The sequence below is a fragment of the Chroicocephalus ridibundus genome, chromosome 14 (assembly GCF_963924245.1).
Source record: "Chroicocephalus ridibundus chromosome 14, bChrRid1.1, whole genome shotgun sequence".
Lineage (NCBI taxonomy): Eukaryota > Metazoa > Chordata > Aves > Charadriiformes > Laridae > Chroicocephalus > Chroicocephalus ridibundus.
The window spans coordinates 14,335,090-14,348,157 of record NC_086297.1 but is presented as its reverse complement, the minus strand read 5'-3'; the positions used below and the strand labels follow the sequence as shown (position 1 = coordinate 14,348,157).

Genomic DNA, 13,068 nt, shown 5'->3' with positions numbered 1-13,068 from the left:
GGAAGTGGGGACAAATCAGATCTCCTCACTCATGGTGCAGGGAAGCAGCTCAGAACTTGCATCTGGGCTGAGGACAGGACCGTGGAGGGACCGTGACGTCCCGTGACATGAGCTAGTGCTGCCCAACTGGTGCTGACTGGTGGGTCTGGCTGCTCTCTGCTGCCCGCATGCTTGTTTTTCTTACTTGTTTCACATCTTATCATCACCTAAGAAACTAGAACAAAATATATATTTTAGTCTTTCTTATAAATCAGCAGATTCCTGATTAGTGTCTTTTCCGAAGTGATTAGTGCTCATATTGGCAGTATCTCACTCAATAACGATGATTTCAATCAAATCAGAAGCCAGTAAGGAAGTGAATAGGTGATAAATTAAGGAATCACTGAAAATATATTTGCTTGGGTACATTTTTGGCAATCAATCAGTTGCGTAACTATTAACTTTTAAAAGTTTTTAAAAGATTATTAACTTCTAAAATGTTTTGGTGGTCTGGGAGTTATTTGCCCACCGCTGGAAGTGGTGGTGAACAGCTGTACAAATTGTACACGTCGCTAATTCATTTGTGAAACTAAAATGATTTTGTTATTGTGTGTAGCATATTAGGTATGTAATTTTTTTGGTAATCTAATTAGCACTGTAGAACAGAAAAAAAAAAGACATTCTGTACTTTGTCTCTATTCTATGTTTACCTTCTGCTTTTATAACAAAGTTTGCTCTTATAAGTTTTTATTTTTTAGCGTAATGACCTTCTGTGCCACCTTTCTGCTGCCGGGGCCCATGGGCACTTGGCACAATGATTTTTCTTGAGGAAAGGGCTTCCTCGAGCTCCTGAAGAGGAAGGCAGCCACTTCACTTCGCTCTAAGACTGTAACAAAATCAAACGCTCCCCTTTCTTTTAGGTGAGATCCCTGATCTCTTCCCTGATGACGAAGTTGAAAACATCATCAACAGCGTGAGGAATGAAGTCAAAGGCCGGGGGCTGGTGGACTCCAGGGAGACTTGCTGGAAGTTTTTTATCGAGCGTGTTCGACGGCAGCTGAAGGTGAGGCGGGGGCTGGGGGAGTTCAGGTCCGCACCATCCGCCTCGGTGCAGGGGCAGAGGGTGGAGGTGCTTTGGGCTATGCTGTAGGAAGGTCAGACTGCAGCCTGAAAGGTTTTTCCTCCTGTTGGTGGTACAAACTGTGATTCTCTCAGCAAGCGGTACTAACGCATTAAGAAATGCTGTCTGTTGTCATCACGTACTCATAGTGCTTTAGACAGAACTATCAGGGTTGAAAATTTTCTCTTTCAAGAGCTGAGCAAGTTCAGCCTTTCCATTTTCAAAGCCATGCACTAGGTCTTGCTGCTTGGAAAAGCTGCACAGGGGATCAGTCTTCACGTTGTTGACAATCCATAGTCAGAAGAATGGGAAAAAAACCCCAACTTTATCTTAAAACCAGAGTGTTGGGAACTGAGTGGGACGCAACATTGCAGCCCATATTCTAGCACAGAAAGGCCTTATGAATATGTCCTAAGACATCAAAACCGTTTCAGGACTTTCCCGGTATGCCCAGCACATGGACAAAGTACAGCGCAAGGAGGATTAGACTCTTCCAGAAGGTATTTACCCATCTGCGGGTAAATAGCGCTGCAGTCCCAGAGCAGCGAGGCAGCGTGGGCGGTGAGGGAAGACTTGACCTCTCCTTAATGAAGGCAGATCCTCCTTCTAAAACACTGCCTGGTTTGTGTTGGTGGGACACGTTCACTGTGGTAGGGTGGCCCATTCACTTTGTGATGTAAGCAGGTACGTGTTTAGGATGGGGAACAGCCGGCGAGCTGAGTTTTGAGAGACAATGTGAGTACCATGCCATGGTATAGATGCCCAAAGAGAGGGAGTCCAGTCCTCTGGAGGGGAATTTCTGATGGGCGCTGAGGTGGTTTTGTAGCAATTCTAGCACCTTGGTTGTCTTCTGCCTCGTGTCCCTCCCTAAATATATTCCTGTTGGCTATTGCGGTACACTGGAAGGGCAGTGATTTACTTGAGGCTGCTCCCTTTTCCTTGCCTGCCGCTCTCCTTAACGGCGTGTTAGAGCAGATGGATGGAGTCAGCCGGGAAGGGCTGTTTACGCTCTCCAGCATTTCGTGACGGCATCGTGCGCTGTGCAGAAAGCTGATGGAGCCATTGCTGGTCCAGCGCATGCTGGACCTCTGGGAGCAGCACAGGAGCGGGGCTGGGCCCAAGAGAGCACCAGCACCAGCACCCCTTCTGCCTCAGGGTCTTGAGAGAGAGTGGTGTAGGTGCAGGAGAGGGCTTTTGTCCTGGAGAGCTTCCTGAAGCTTGCCTGGCCCTGAGAGAGCAACATAGGGGTGCCCAAGGCTTATGCTTGAAGGTGTAGAAAGGATTTCTACATCTCTGTCCCCTGCGTGCGTGAGCGCACAGCGGCCATGTCAGAGGAGCAGAAGCTCTGAGTCCAGTTGCCTCTTCTGGAACTGAAACAAAAGCGGTTTTGTTACAGGTTGGCTTCCACAGCTTCGAAAAACAGATCTTAGCTCACGGTGGGGGTGGTGACACCTTGTGGAGATGTCCGAGCCGATGGCAAGGCTGTGCAGGTTCCAGCCAAGGCTGACAAGCGGGAGAGGGGTGATGCGTTGGGTGAGATAACGCTGCTTCCCAAACCGGCCCTCCCTCAGGTGTTGCTACTTCATTGCATGGTGTCAACTTCTCTGTGTCCTTCGTCATGCCTGATCAGCAGAGCTCGTAAATCCAGGTGCAGCGGGCTTGCAGGAGAAGGGCTGTGATGAATGGTGGTGGCAGGCTTTGGTCTTTGGGTGTTATGTTGCTGCTAAAGCTGGTGGTGGGGCAGCCAAGAGGAAAGGTATTGACGTTACAGGCGAGGAGTTTCCTTCTGGAAAAGGGAGAGCTTGTGCCTTGTGGCGAGGAGCGGAGCAGGACGGCTGAGGGGGACGAGGGTCCCAGCCCGCAGGAAACAGCGGGTGGAGGGGTGACAGGCGCTGAAGATGGGGAGGAAGGAGAATCGGTGCAGGGCTGAGGAAGCTGAGCAGGGCAGTAACAGCCCCTTGACCAGGCCCCAGGATAATGTGAAGAGCCATTTCCCAGAGACCCATGAACTCTGCACGATTTCCTGCTGCTCAGAAACTTTTAGCAGCTGTTAGATTGAAATAAAAGCCTGAAAAGCAAAAGGCCTGCTGTGTGAACATGCAACAAGCAGGGAAAACACGTTCACGAGCGCTTTTATTTCCATTCTGCTTTGTTTTGAGATTTCTCTATTTTAAAAAATTTCTCATTCTGATAAAAGCAGATTTTGAGTTTGAGCCACCTCAACCCTTTCCAGTGCTGGCTCTTGGGGAAACGATCCAGGCCCATGGTCCTGCCAGGAGAATTTAGATCCATTGGCTTTAATTCCTGGTTGTATCACTTGAATCTGGATGCCAGTTCCCTGCTGGGCGAAGCTTTGTGTCACTGCGAAAGCGGGGAAGAATGGTTATATTAAACTCCGGCTGCAGCCTTGGAAGCGTGCCAGGCTTCTGCTTTTGACCATAGCAATGCTTAACACCGCTGCTTGTTTTCATTGCGGAGGAAAAAAAGTGTTTACTGCTAGATTATGCCTTTTCCAGGCCAGGCTTGCTGGCCTGAAGTGCGAGGGCTCAAGGATAGTGGTTGCTGTACCCTGAGCTGATGGTGCGAGATCTTCCATTGGAAGTGGCTGGCTGAGTCCAGGCTGGGCGGCATGGCTGGAGCCCGGCGCCTGCTCCCCGCCATGCCTGCTCACCTTCTCTTTCCTTGGACTCCACAGGTCGCACTGTGTTTTTCACCCGTCGGTAACAAGCTGCGTGTCCGCAGCAGGAGGTTCCCCGCCATTGTCAGCTGCACGGCCATAGACTGGTTCCAGGAGTGGCCACGGGAGGCCCTCGAGTCGGTCAGCCTCCGCTTTCTGCGAGAAACAGAGACCGTGGAGGTGAGCGGCTCACCCGCCGGCATCTGGGGGTGCCCCAGCCCTGCCGGGGTTTGAGCTCTTCCGCGGGGTGTAGGCACTGGCCACACAATGCTGGTGGCAACCAGATGTGACCTCGTCCCTCCGTTCAGTGCCAGCAATGCCTCAGGCGACGAGGACGGCATTGCAGAGGACTTTGCTCACCTTTATGGCTCCCCAACACTTAGCCAGGATGCCTGGGTGACGGCTCGGCGAGGAATTGCTGGTCACACCGTAGTGCGTTAAGCTGCATTGGACCAGGCTTGAAATACGGTCCGGGTTTTTCAGAGAGGAGCGTAGACCTTAGCAGAAGGTCCATGGGCGCCACGCTCAGGTGGTGTTGCCAGTGAGATGACGGCTCTGCGAGCAAGAAAGGCAGCTAGAGCAGAAAATAAGCCAGTGCTCATGATTATTGCAGAGAACATACGCTTTTCTCACATGCGCGTCTGAGCATCTGTAATTCTCAAGGGCAAAAATATGTCAAGTTATCATTGACGACAACCTGCTCCTGGACTAACAGAGATTCAGTTCTGTTTATTTAGCTTTTCTGGGCAGGATTTTGGAAGAATAAAGTCTACCATGTTTCTTTTTACGAGTGTGCGCTTTCCCCATTTGTACAGAAGAAAAGCCCAAATTCATACTTAAAAGACTGTTATTTTAAAAAGCTGAATGCTAGAAAAATTGCTTGGAATAACATAAAGTATGAGATAAAAAGATATAAAAAGAGGTATAAAGTACACGAACAGACAAAGTTATTTTAGAGATAACAAATGAAAAGGGATCAACTTAGATGTTACATCCTCGATTTTGCTGCACCAGAAAAAAAAGTTAATAAATTCCTTTATACACAGCACAGGCCTGCGCCGTATATAGTTGCTCTGCTTAAAATATTTTCTCCTTGTCTTCTCATCTTCCTTTTAGGATTCAGTGAAAGATTCAATAAGCAAATTCATGGCCTACGTCCACACAAGTGTCAACGAGATATCCCGATTGTATCTGAGCAACGAGCGACGGTATAACTACACCACTCCGAAGTCGTTCCTTGAGCAAATCAAACTCTATCAGAATTTGCTGTTGAAAAAGGGCAAGGATTTAAAAGCAAAAATGGAGCGACTGGAGAACGGCCTGGAGAAGCTCAACAGCACGTCAGCACAGGTAAGCAAACCCTTTGGGGTTAAAAGTTTCCGTTTCCCATGGTTCTCTGTTAGGGGCATCTCTGCATCCTGGTTTGAAGGAGAACTTTACAGACGGAAACTCTGCAGGGTGTAAAATTTGGGCTAGGTCCTGACTCTTCTAGTCTGGCTTGAGCTGGGTTCCTGGAGGAGCACGAGTTATATTCCATACTGGAAAGGAGAAGGGAAGAGATGTCTGTCTGTTTAGGTGGTGCTAATCCCAAATGAAAAATCACCGTACGTAAAATGAGATAGGGAGGCACCTGGTTGTGTACATCTTCTTCTAATTAATATTTCATCTCTAGTGACAAAGTAGCTTATAAAATACAGGAAGATCAGTGATTTTTGGAATTGCATCCAGGAAATCTACAATAACATCAACAAGAATCCTCTCTTTCAAACTACATAGAGCATCCTTTTAAAATAAGGCTGATGTTCATTTTCCTTTCATTCTGCTATCCCTCTTTAAGGAAAACTAATGCGGGTCTGAATTGTAGATTAGCCGTCCCAAAATCACCTGCTACAGAGCAGCACCGGGCATTCTTCTGTGGTAGTGACTAGATGTTGTTCTGAGTATTTCAAAAACCTCTCTGTAGCGACTTAAACTGCCTTGCAGAGCTTTGCTCTCTACATCTGTTGCTAAACTCCCGTTTTTCTCTCCATTTCATATTCTATTAACTCTTACAAATGTTCACTTACAAGCTTCTGCTGTGGCAAATGGCCCTTTCCTGAAGGTGCTCCAAAGAAATGCAGGGGGTTGAGGCGAATGAAGGCCCAGCAGGTTCAGCCCCTTCCATACATACGCTCTGGATAATGCCTGTGGCATAAATCATGTCTGTCAGGCTCACTGGGATACGTGCCTCGCTGGAGGGTGATGTATGGGCTTTATTAGTGCCTCTCAGCTCTGAATGTCTACATCTCACTTCGAACAGTTGCTTTCTTCATGGTGCAGGGCAGGTCTTTGAGGACGGAGGAGGGGAGTGGGTGTTTCACGTCCCCGTTGCAGGTTTTCGCATCTCCTTTGTGAGGCTGCAGCTGAGGTTGAAGAGCCAGGAGCAGAGAGCTCCCATCACAACCAGTGAAGCCAACCAGAGCAATACGGATGTGCCCTCACTGCAAAGCAGACCTTACGCTTACCTTACCTACGGAGGTACATAATTTTGCTAACCTGGGGGGTGCTGCTGGTTTCGATGATGCCCCTGTGGTGGACGAGATGGGTTGGGTCTATTTTTTATGGGGAGCAACTAATAGGAAACTAATCTTTTGAGAGGAGACAAGTCCCTGTAGTGTTGGTCAAATGTGGGGACGCTTCACTGCTTTATTCTTCAGGCGTGTCTTCATTCAGGTGTTACGTTGGCAAGGGTTCTCTGAGGAGCCACAGAAGAGGTGCTGAGCAGTGGTGGAGGACTGGGCAGAAGATGGGAAGCCACAGCCGCTGTGGGTCACGTAGGGTTTGCTATTGCGAGAAGGGTAACGGAACGCAAAGTTCATTACAGGTTGGGGTGAGGCTGGGGCGAGAAGTGCCTGTTTGTGAAGTTGATTAAGATGCAGAGCGGTGAGGACAAATATGTCAGATTTGAATCTAAAATTAGCACTGGGGGCCTAAAATTAAACACCTAAATTATCAGATGTGCGCAATAGTCAAAACTGCTGTTGATTTGAAACCACAGTGTGGATATTTAGCAGTATTGGAAATCAAAGCAGAACGTTCGATCTTGAATATGGATTTTAAAGTCTGAACTTTACATTCACCCATGGAAGTGGTTGGTTTGGTGCTGAGGAAGTCACAAGTCTTCTCTCTCCGATGTGTCACCGCCAGGTTGTGTTCATGGTGCTTGGAAGCGATACACTGGCGTTTTTTTATTTTAAAAGCAAAGGAGGAGGGTTTTGATACCTGGGCGTGACCTGGTCGTGCCTGAGGTCTGAGGAATAGTGCTCCCATCATCAGGGTTCTCCAGCTTCCTGCCGCGTGGATGCTGCGAGAAGTTAATCATGATTTTTATATATTTCTATGGAGTGTTTAGCGTGGCCTCAGCATGAGGGGGCTGTTGTGCAAGTAGTTGTAGGGGACTTTTTGAGTTACCCATTCCAGTTTCAAAGTAGCCTCTCCCCCTCCTTTTACTCTTCTCCCCCGCCACTGGCTCTTTGTTTTTCCATTGAGATTTGGACATCTTGATTCTGTTGACCAATTTTTCTCTTAAAGAAATGTTTCCCCTTAGCTTACATGCCTAACCGTCTTTCCCTGAAGACAGTGGCTGTCCTCGTTACTCAGAAAAGCAGCAGCCGGCTTCCAGTTGTTAGGACAGCATGGACTCGGGAAGGTGCGTGGGATGAGTCATTTGTTTTTCAGAGTGATGTTCGCTATGAAGAGGTCAGTGCTCTGTTCAGGGCCTGTTGCTGAGTAATTTTTAGGTTGCCTTTTGTTAATATTGCATCACTGGATTCCAGATTCAAGTCTCGCTTGCTCTATCAATTAATCGCTGACCTTTGTGATGTATTTTGTGTTCTTGAAACAAAGCAGGGACAATCAGATAAAATGAGTCTTCTGGGAGCCTGCCCTCCAGGTTTTCTATTCTTTAATAATTTTTCTTATTCTGTCCTGGTGGTAGGCGAGCACTTCTGCCTTCCCTCCTGGAGTCACAGTACGTTATCCTTGAATCTCCCATTTCCTTTCCTCTTTCCCTTTCTACCTCACATTATGAATTGGTTACCAGACCCTCCTGGGCTCAGGAAGCTGCTCACAGGTGTTTCACAATTCTTAGCACTGTTAAGGGCCAAGTACTGACCCTTTTGGTGGACAGTTAATGATATTCCATATGCTAAGGCATCTGATGGATCTATCTGCTCACACCTTCATCTGGTTCTCACCTGGTGTTGCCTATGGGAAGGAGGTTAAGAGCGTTCTGTCTTATCTTTGGGATGAGACAAGAGGCAATGGGCACAAACTTCAGGACAAGAGGCAATGGGCACAAACTTGAACATAGGAAGTTCCACCTCAACATGAGGAGGAACTTCTTTACCCTGAGGGTGTCAGAGCACTGGAACAGGCTGCCCAGAGAGGTGGTGGAGTCTCCAACTCTGGAGACATTCAAAACCCGCCTGGACATGTTCCTGTGTAACCTGCTCTAGGTGACCCTGCTCTGGCAGGGGGGTTGGACTAGATGATCTCCAGAGGTCCCTTCCAACCCTATGATTCTATGATTCTATGATTCTATGACTGGGATTTTCCATGCCACCTCAGTCTCTCTTTCTACTGCTATTCTCTTGTAGCTCTTGCTTTCTTCTGCTTACCAGCTGCGTGTTACCCAAAAGGCACCTTCTCCTTTCACCAGTGTTGTCAGACCCTGGAAAAGTTGGTGGTGTTTTTCTCGCCTGCCCTGGACGTGGTAATGACTCTTCTGTAGTGTGTCGGGATGGCGGTTCATAAAGCGGGTGTCTGTGGCTGCTCGGCAGCAGGGTGCAATGTGCTGGCAAGAACTGAGCAGGACAGGTCACTGCGTACCCTGGTACCGCTGTCAGCTGAGAGAGCTCCTCTCTTTGAGGAGTGGTGAATCCCCAGTCCCGTGCTCTTCTTTCAGACAGAAACCAGTCTTTTCCTGCCCCTCCACATCAGCTGCTCCTCTTTATCCTTTTTTAGCAGCTCCCTGTGGCCCTGTTGGCCCTGCCTGTGTCGCCTGTCAGGAGCCCCTGCTGCACGCACACATGCCCCGGGCCTTTTAGAATCATAGAATCATAGGGTTGGAAGGGGCCTCTGGAGATCACCCAGTCCAACCCCCTGCCAGAGCAGGGTCACCCAGAGCAGGTGGCACAGGAACGCCTCCAGGCGGGTTTGGAATGTCTCCAGAGACGGAGACTCCACCACCTCTCGGGGCAGCCTGTGCCAGGGCTCTGCCACCCTCACAGCAAAGAATTTCCTCCTCATGTTTAGGTGGAACTCCCTATGGTCAAGTTTGTGCCCATTACCCCTTGTCCTGTCCCTGGGCACCACTGAAAAGAGCCTGGCCCCATCCTCCTGACACCCCCCCTTTCAGTATTGATAAGCGTTGAGAAGGTGCCCCCTCAGCCGTCTTTTTTCCAACCTGAAGAGACCCAAATCCCTCAGCCTTTCTTCATCAGAGAGGTGTTCCAGTCCCCTCATCATCTTGGTAGCCCTTTGCTGTCCCCTCTCCAGCAGTTCCCTGTCCTTGAACTGGGGAGCCCAGAACTGGACACAGTGCTCCAGGTGCGGCCTCCCCAGGGCAGAGCAGAGGGGGAGGATGACCTCCCTCCACCTGCTGGCCACACTCTTCTTGATACCCCTCAGGATGCCATTGGCGTTTTTGGCCACAAGGGCACATTGCTGGCTCATGGTCACCCTGTTGTCCACCAGGACTCCCAGGTCTCTTTCCACTGAGCTGCTCTCCAGCAGGTCACCCCCAACCTGTGCTGGTGCAGGTGGTTATTCCTCCCCAGGTGCAGCACCCTGCACTTGCCCTTATTGAATTTCATAAGGTTTCTCTCCACCCAACTCTCCAGCCTGTCCAGGTCTCTCTGGATGGCGGCACAGCCTTGTGGTGTGTCAGCCACCCCCCCCAACTTTGTGTCATCCTGAGCTCTGCCTTGCAGAATGATGGTTTCTGGGGTTCAGCCCTCCCCTCACATTGAGTGTTCCAGGTTTCCCTCACACCAAGGTGTGGTGGGTTGACCTGGGCTGGACGGCAGGTGCCCACCAAGCTGTTCTGTCAATCCCCCTCCTCAGCAGGACATGGCAGGGAGAAAATAAGGTAGAAAAGAGCTCAGAGGTCGAGGTAAGGACAGGGAGAACACTCAGCAATTACTGTCACGGGCAAAACAGGCTTGGGGAAATTGATTTAATTTATTGCCAATCAGGTCAGAGTTAGGGTAATGAGAAATAAAACCAAATCTTAAAACACCTTCCCCCCACCCCTCCCTTCTTCCCGGGCTCAACTTCACTCCCGATTTTCTCCACTTCCCACCTGAGCAGCACAGGGGGACGGGGAATGGGGGTTGTGGTCAGTTCATCGCATGTTGTCTCTGCCACTCCTTCCTCCTCAGGGGGAAGGCTCCTCACACTCTTCCCCTGCTCCAGCGTTGGGACCTCCCATGGGGTGCAGTCCTTCAGGAGCAGACTGCTCCAGTGTGGGTCCCCCATGGGGTCCTGCCAGGAGCCTGCTCCGGCATGGGCTCTCCTTGGGGTCACACCCTCCCTTGGGCATCCCCCTGCCCAAGTGTGGGGTCCTCCATGGGTTGCAGGTGGATATCTGCTCCACTGTGGACCTCCATGGGCTGCAGGGGCACAGCCTGCCTCACCATGGTCTTCACCATGGGCTGCAGGGGAATCTGTGCTCCAGTGCGTGGAGCACCTCCATCCCCTCCTTCTTCCCTGCCCTTGGTGTCTGCAGAGTTCCTATTCTCGCATGTTCTCACTCTTCTCTTCTGGCTGCGGTTGTGCAGCAGTTTTGTCCCCTTCTTAAATATGTTATCACAGAGGTGCTACCACCATCACTGACTGGCTCGGCCTTGGCCAGGGTCTGTCTTGGAGCTGGCTGACATGGGGTCTATCAAACACATGGGAGACTTCTGGCATCTTCTCAGAGAAGCCACCCTGCAGCCTCCTGCTACCAAAACCTTGCTATGCAAACCCAAGACATGAGGCCAGGTCAACAGGGCTTCCTAGCTTCAGTCTCCAGAATGTCATCACTTCTTATTTGTCTCCATCTGTCTTCATCCTTTCTGTCTGAGCACCAGCTCCAAGAACAGGCATTATACCACACGATAACGTTTTCCATGCTGTTCTCCTTTTGCGTCCTGGTGTTCTGCATGTGATGTTGTTGCATCATGGTGTTACCTGGGATATTGTTGGTAGCCCTGACCAGGAGTGCCATGGAGCTGACCCAAGAATGACCAGGGAAGAGCAACCTGGAAATACACTCAACGGATGGTGGCTGGCCCTGCTCCTGGTCCAAATGGTTTATACCACTGCTGCTATTCGTGGGTGGACTAGGAGTGTGGGGGGTGTCAGTGCAAGAGGGGAGACTGTGTGACTGTGGGAGAAGTTCTGGGCTGTGAGAGAACAGAAGATGGGAGCTGTGGTGGGCAGGTTTGCTGCACACCCTGAGATAATACGTTAGCGGTGGTGGGGCTTGGCCACCTCTGGGTTTTGGACGTGTAGTTTAATGGCTGGATTTCCAAAGAAACAGAAAACAGCTCTGTCTACAAGCTGCCATCCTTTTTGGATGGAAGGTCCTTTTTGGGGTGAGAGAGGGGAAGTTTGAGTACCTTCTGTTGCTGTGACATTTGTAGAAAGAGGAGAACTTTTCATGCCGTTATTCCTAACCTTGCTCTGCCGGGGACGGCTCCGCAGGCCACCGATGGGAGCACATTTAAGGTTTCTGCTGTGCCTGTGCCTTCCCGACAGCGGTGGCGTGACGCCTCCCTGCTCACTGGTGTCTCATCAGGCATTTTGATGCCTGGGCATTAGGCTGTGTGGGAAGGGAGGAGAAATGGATGTGACAGACTGTTTTTGCTGTGGATGCAAGTGGATTCATTAAGGGAAACTTGTTTGCTGTGCTGAGGGGGTGAAACTGGAGGAGGAAAGGTCATAAATGTACGTTCCCTGTGCCACCCCCGGGACATCACTAAGGACAGTGAGTTTCGTTAGTGAGACGTAGTTCCCGTTTCTCTCTTTCCACTGCACAAATACTATTAAATTGTCCCTGCTCACCTGTGCCGGAGCTTTACCTCACTGGGGAAACACGATTGTTTCCTTTCATGTTCCAAACCCCTGCTGTAGGTAAGGAGGCTGGGGGTCACCGTCTGTCCCCTAGATGTGGTGTGGTCTGTTGGCAGAGGGTCCAGCAGAGCCTCAGGATACACGTCACAGCTCCAACTTGCAGCATTTCCATTGGGAATTTAATATGTAACGCAAGCCCGGCTGGGCAGGGACCTTCACAAGAGCATACACTTCTGGGCTTCCCAATAGTTCTTTCTGGCAAAGCCCTAACAGAATTTCTTGCAAAATCCTGACAACGTTATAGCAAGTCATTGACCCCGCCATTATTGCGTGTGCTTGGCCGAACGCAGGTTTTGTCAGGGCATTTTCTGTTCTCAGGGGCTGTGTTTACATCTGCTCGCTCCGTAGCGCTGTTGAGTGCCGGTGGGTTTTAATCCCTTGCTTGTTTTGTCGTGGTTGTGTAAACCCCTAAAGCTCCCATGCGTACGTGTATCCAGCGCGTGATTGCAGATTTTGGGACAGAAGGTCGGTCACAAGCCGTATCTGCCATCGGCGAAGCCTCCCACTTCAATTTCCTGCAATCCCTGAAGGAGCTGAGCAAGAAGCTGCCGCCTGAAGGGATTATGTGCTCTTGCGAGCCCAGAGTCGTCGGGATTTACAGTCGCGTCTTTGTCCTGGTGAAAACAGCATTGTGGTGCCGGGCAGCAGGAGATGACAATGGGTGAAGTGCACAAAGGGACTCCAAAGGAACCATTCTCCAATTGAAGCTGATGGCGAACAGCAATAGCTTCAGTTTATAAGATTGCAAATTGTGCTCTCTCTCTTCTGGTATGAAAATGGAATTATTAACAAAAGCAAGTGTCTGACTTCCCTTCTAGTAATTTTTTTTATATAGGTAAAGACGTACCCCAGGAGCTCTAAGCAGTTCTTTATGAGTGAAAAACTCTCTGGTCTGCACAGAGCCTGTGCACACTGAATGAAACGGGTGCTTTTGGAAGGAGATTTTCTGTCTTCAAACAAGAGCCACTGCGAGCTCCCCCACCATGTGAATGCTTCAGCCTGCGGCTGGAGAGGCTCCTGCCCTGCTGGGGGTGAGGAGCTGCTCGGTGGAGGAGGGTGTGAGGAGCTGCCACCGCTGCCCGGCCTCTTGGCTACCGGCTGAACGGGAGACCCCTTCTCAAGCTCATTTCAC

The 13,068-nt window shown here is 50.0% G+C and overlaps 1 protein-coding gene across 4 annotated transcripts in view; it reads left to right on the top strand.

The window, feature by feature from the left end:
* DNAH9 (dynein axonemal heavy chain 9) overlaps positions 1–13,068 on the top strand; it is a 226,683-nt gene that overhangs the window by 93,742 nt on the left and 119,873 nt on the right. For all 4 annotated transcript variants that reach the window (XM_063352546.1, XM_063352545.1, XM_063352547.1 and 1 more), the window contains 3 exons: positions 900–1,042; positions 3,795–3,956; positions 4,893–5,126. In XM_063352546.1, the coding sequence (XP_063208616.1) occupies positions 900–1,042; positions 3,795–3,956; positions 4,893–5,126 (539 nt within the window). The remainder of the gene's footprint in view (positions 1–899; positions 1,043–3,794; positions 3,957–4,892; positions 5,127–13,068) is intronic.